This window comes from Meriones unguiculatus (genome assembly GCF_030254825.1).
Source record: "Meriones unguiculatus strain TT.TT164.6M chromosome 13 unlocalized genomic scaffold, Bangor_MerUng_6.1 Chr13_unordered_Contig_2907, whole genome shotgun sequence".
Classification (NCBI taxonomy): Eukaryota; Metazoa; Chordata; class Mammalia; order Rodentia; family Muridae; genus Meriones; species Meriones unguiculatus.
The window spans coordinates 652,501-657,500 of NW_026843582.1; the positions used below are offsets into that span (position 1 = coordinate 652,501).

Genomic DNA, 5,000 nt, shown 5'->3' on the forward strand with positions numbered 1-5,000 from the left:
ACACACACGTGACACACGCATGACACACACCCATCCGCGCCGGCCTCGAGCTGCTCAAGGTGGGCCCCGCCACCCCCACACACGCCACACACACGCGACACACGTGACACACACACATCCGCGCCGGCCTCGAGCTGCTCAAGGTGGGCCCCGCCACCCCCGACACACGCCACACACACGTGACACATACATGACACACACACACACACATGACACAGACACACACAGACACACACACACGTGACACACATGACACACACACACGTGACACACACCCATCCGCGCCGGCCTCGAGCTGCTCAAGGGTGGCCCCGCCACCCCCGACACACGCCACACACACATGACACACGACACACACACACGTGACACACACACACGTCCGCGCCGGCCTCGAGCTGCTCAAGGTGGGCCCCGCCACCCCCGCCACACGCCACACACACGTGACACACGCCACACACACGTGACACACGACACACACACACACATGACACACGGACACACACACACACAGACACACACACATGACACACACACAGACACACACACATGACACACACACACGACACACGCCACACACACACATGACACACGACACACACACGTGACACACACACACAGATACACATACAGACACACACATGACACACACAAGACACTTCTCACACACACACACACACACACGGCACCTTGGTGTGTGTGTCCTGGTGTGTCCCAGTGTGTGTCCTGGTGTGTCCTGGTGTGTCCTGGTGTGTCCCCCAGTGTGTGTCCTGGTGTGTCCCAGTGTGTCCTGGTGTGTCCTGGTGTGTCCTGGTGTGTCCCAGTGTGTGTCCTGGTGTGTCCCCCAGTGTGTGTCCTGGTGTGTCCCAGTGTGTGTCCTGGTGTGTCCCAGTGTGTCCCCAGTGTGTGTCCTGGTGTGTCCTGGTGTGTCCCAGTGTGTGTCCCGGTGTGTGTCCTGGTGTGTGTCCTGGTGTGTGTCCTGGTGTGTCCCAGTGTGTGTCCCGGTGTGTGTCCTGGTGTGTCCCGGTGTGTGTCCTGGTGTGTCCCAGTGTGTGTCCTGGTGTGTCCTGGTGTGTCCTAGTGTGTCCCAGTGTGTGTCCTGGTGTGTCCTGGTGTGTCCTGGTGTGTCCTGGTGTGTCCTGGTGTGTGTCCCCCAGTGTGTGTCCTGGTGTGTCCTGGTGTGTCCCGGTGTGTCTTGGTGTGTCCCCAGTGTGTGTCCTGGTGTGTCCTGGTGTGTCCTGGTGTGTCCCGGTGTGTCCCAGTGTGTGTCCTGGTGTGTGTCCTGGTGTGTGTCCTGGTGTGTCCTGGTGTGTGTCCTGGTGTGTCCCAGTGTGTGTCCTGGTGTGTCCTGGTGTGTCCTAGTGTGTCCCAGTGTGTGTCCTGGTGTGTCCTGGTGTGTCCTGGTGTGTGTCCCCCAGTGTGTGTCCTGGTGTGTCCTGGTGTGTCCCAGTGTGTGTCCTGGTGTGTCCTGGTGTGTCCTGGTGTGTCCCCCAGTGTGTGTCCTGGTGTGTCCCAGTGTGTGTCCTGGTGTGTCTTGGTGTGTGTCCTGGTGTCCCCCAGTGTGTGTCCTGGTGTGTCCTGGTGTGTCCCAGTGTGTGTCCTGGTGTGTCCTGGTGTGTCTTTGTGTGTGTCCTGGTGTGTCTTGGTGTGTGTCCCCCAGTGTGTGTCTTGGTGTGTGTCCTGGTGTGTCTTGGTGTGTCCTGGTGTGTCTTGGTGTGTGTCCTGGTGTGTCCTGGTGTGTCCCATTGTGTGTCCTGGTGTGTCCTGGTGTGTCTTGGTGTGTGTCCTGGTGTGTCTTGGTGTGTGTCCTGGTGTGTGACCTGGTGTGTGTCCCATTGTGTGTCCTGGTGTGTCCTGGTGTGTCTTGGTGTGTGTCCTGGTGTGTCCTGGTGTGTCCTGGTGTGTGTCCCAGTGTGTGTCCTGGTGTGTCCCAGTGTGTGTCCTCGTGTGTCTTGGTGTGTCCCAGTGTGTGTCCTCGTGTGTCTTGGTGTGTCCCAGTGTGTGTCCTCGTGTGTCTTGGTGTGTCCCAGTGTGTGTCCTCGTGTGTCTTGGTGTGTCCCCCAGTGTGTGTCCTGGTGTGTCCTGGTGTGTCCCATTGTGTGTCCTGGTGTGTCCTGGTGTGTCCCCAGTGTGTGTCCTGGTGTGTCTTGGTGTGTGTCCTCGTGTGTCCTGGTGTGTCTTGGTGTGTCCTGGTGTGTCCCAGTGTGTGTCCTGGATTGTGGCTTGGTGTGGGTCCCCCAGTGTGTGTTCCCCGGTGCAGGTCCTCGTGTGGCTGGTGTCCTCCGGGCCCCCCGCTCCCCCTCCTCCCCCTCCTCCCCCTGCCCCCGCGCTCACCGTCCTCCCCCTCCTCCCTCCCTCCTCCCTCCCCCGCGCTCACCGTCCTCCCCCTCCTCCGCGTGCCCCCCCCGCTCCCCCTCTTCCCCCGCGCTCACCGTCCTCCCCCTCCTCCCTCCCCGCGCTCCCCCTCCTCCCTCCCTCCTCCCTCCCCCGCGCTCCCCGTGCTCCCCCTCCCCGTGCTCCCGCGGCAGGTGCTGTCCTTCACGCACCCCATCTCGTTCCACTCGGCCGAGACGTTCGAGTCGCTGCTCGCCTGCCTCAAGATGGACGACGAGAAGGTGGCGGAGGCCGCGCTGCAGATCTTCAAGAACACGGGCGGCCGCATCGAGGAGGACTTCCCGCACATCCGCTCGTGAGCACCGCGGGGACGGGGGACGCGGGGACGCGGGGACACGGGGGACGGGCGGCCGCATCGAGGAGGACTTCCCGCACATCCGCTCGTGAGCACCGCGGGGACGGGGGACACGGGGACACGGGGGACGCGGGGACGCGGGGGACGGGCGGCCGCATCGAGGAGGACTTCCCGCACATCCGCTCGTGAGCACCGCGGGGACGGGGGACGCGGGGACGCGGGGACACGGGGGACGGGCGGCCGCATCGAGGAGGACTTCCCGCACATCCGCTCGTGAGCACCGCGGGGACGGGGGACGCGGGGACACGGGGACACGGGGGACGGGCGGCCGCATCGAGGAGGACTTCCCGCACATCCGCTCGTGAGCACCGCGGGGACGGGGGACGCGGGGACGCGGGGACACGGGGGACGGGCGGCCGCATCGAGGAGGACTTCCCGCACATCCGCTCGTGAGCACCGCGGGGACGGGGGACGCGGGGACGCGGGGACACGGGGGACGGGCGGCCGCATCGAGGAGGACTTCCCGCACATCCGCTCGTGAGCACCGCGGGGACGGGGGACGCGGGGACGCGGGGACACGGGGGACGGGCGGCCGCATCGAGGAGGACTTCCCGCACATCCGCTCGTGAGCACCGCGGGGACGGGGGACGGGGGACGGGGGACGCGGGGACACGGGGGACGGGCGGCCGCATCGAGGAGGACTTCCCGCACATCCGCTCGTGAGCACCGCGGGGACGGGGGACGCGGGGACGCGGGGACACGGGGGACGGGCGGCCGCATCGAGGAGGACTTCCCGCACATCCGCTCGTGAGCACCGCGGGGACGGGGGACGCGGGGACGCGGGGACAGAGGGGGACGGGCGGCCACATCGAGGAGGACTTCCCGCACATCCGCTCGTGAGCACCGCGGGGACAGAGGGGAACACGGGGACACGGGGACACGGGGGACGGGCGGCCGCATCGAGGAGGACTTCCCGCACATCCGCTCGTGAGCACCGCGGGGACGGGGGACACGGGGACAGGGGACACGGGGGACGGGCGGCCGCATCGAGGAGGACTTCCCGCACATCCGCTCGTGAGCACCGCGGGGACACGGGGACACGGGGACACGGGGGACGGGCGGCCGCATCGAGGAGGACTTCCCGCACATCCGCTCGTGAGCGCCGCGGGGACGGGGGACAGAGGGGGACACGGGGACACGGACGGGGACAGAGACGGGGACAGAGGGGACAGAGGACAAAGACGGGGACAGAGGGGGACAGAGGGCAGAGACGGGGACAGAGGGCAGAGACGGGGACAGAGGGCAGAGACGGGGACAGAGGGCAGAGACGGGGACAGAGGGGACAGAGGACAGGGATGGGGACAGAGGGCAGAGACGGGGACAGAGGGCAGAGACGGGGACAGAGGGCAGAGACGGGGACAGAGGACAGGGACGGGGACAGAGGGGACAGAGGACAGGGACAGAGGGCAGAGACGGGGACAGAGGGCAGAGACGGGGACAGAGGGCAGAGACGGAGACAGAGGATAGGGACGGGGACGGAGGGGACAGAGGACAGGGATGGGGACAGAGGGGACAGAGGACAGGGATGGGGACAGAGGGCAGAGACGGGGACAGAGGGGACAGAGGACAGGGATGGGGACAGAGGGGACAGAGGACAGGGATGGGGACAGAGGACAGGGACGGGGACAGAGGGCAGAGACGGGGACAGAGGGGACAGAGGACAGGGATGGGGACAGAGGACAGAGACGGGGACAGAGGGCAGAGACGGGGACAGAGGGCAGAGACGGGGACAGAGGGGACAGAGGACAGGGATGGGGACAGAGGGGACAGAGGACAGGGATGGGGACAGAGGACAGGGACGGGGACAGAGGGGACAGAGGACAGGGACGGGGACAGAGGACAGAGACGGGGACAGAGGACAGGGACGGGGACAGAGGGCAGAGACGGGGACAGAGGACAGGGACGGGGACAGAGGACAAGGACGGGGACAGAGGACAGGGACGGGGACAGAGGACAAGGACGGGGACAGAGGGCAGAGACGGGGACAGAGGGCAGAGACGGGGACAGAGGGCAGAGACGGAGACAGAGGACAGGGACGGGGACAGAGGGGACAGAGGGCAGAGACGGGGACAGAGGGCAGAGACGGGGACAGAGGACAGGGACGGGGACAGAGGACAGGGACGGGGACAGAGGGCAGAGACGGGGACAGAGGGCAGAGACGGGGACAGAGGGGACAGAGGACAAAGACGGGGACAGAGGGGGACAGAGGGCAGAAACGGGGACAGAGGACAGAGGGACAGAGACGGGGACAGAG

At 66.1% G+C, this 5,000-nt stretch overlaps 1 protein-coding gene across 8 annotated transcripts in view; it reads left to right on the forward strand.

Annotated features, from left to right (window-relative positions):
- Window positions 1–5,000, forward strand: part of Pds5b (PDS5 cohesin associated factor B) — a 102,290-nt gene that overhangs the window by 66,537 nt on the left and 30,753 nt on the right. For 7 of the 8 annotated variants that reach the window (XM_060375901.1, XM_060375894.1, XM_060375895.1 and 4 more), the window contains one exon: window positions 2,526–2,686. The exons of the other annotated variant lie outside the window; for it this stretch is intronic. In XM_060375901.1, the coding sequence (XP_060231884.1) occupies window positions 2,526–2,686 (161 nt within the window). The remainder of the gene's footprint in view (window positions 1–2,525; window positions 2,687–5,000) is intronic. 8 annotated transcript variants of the gene reach the window in all.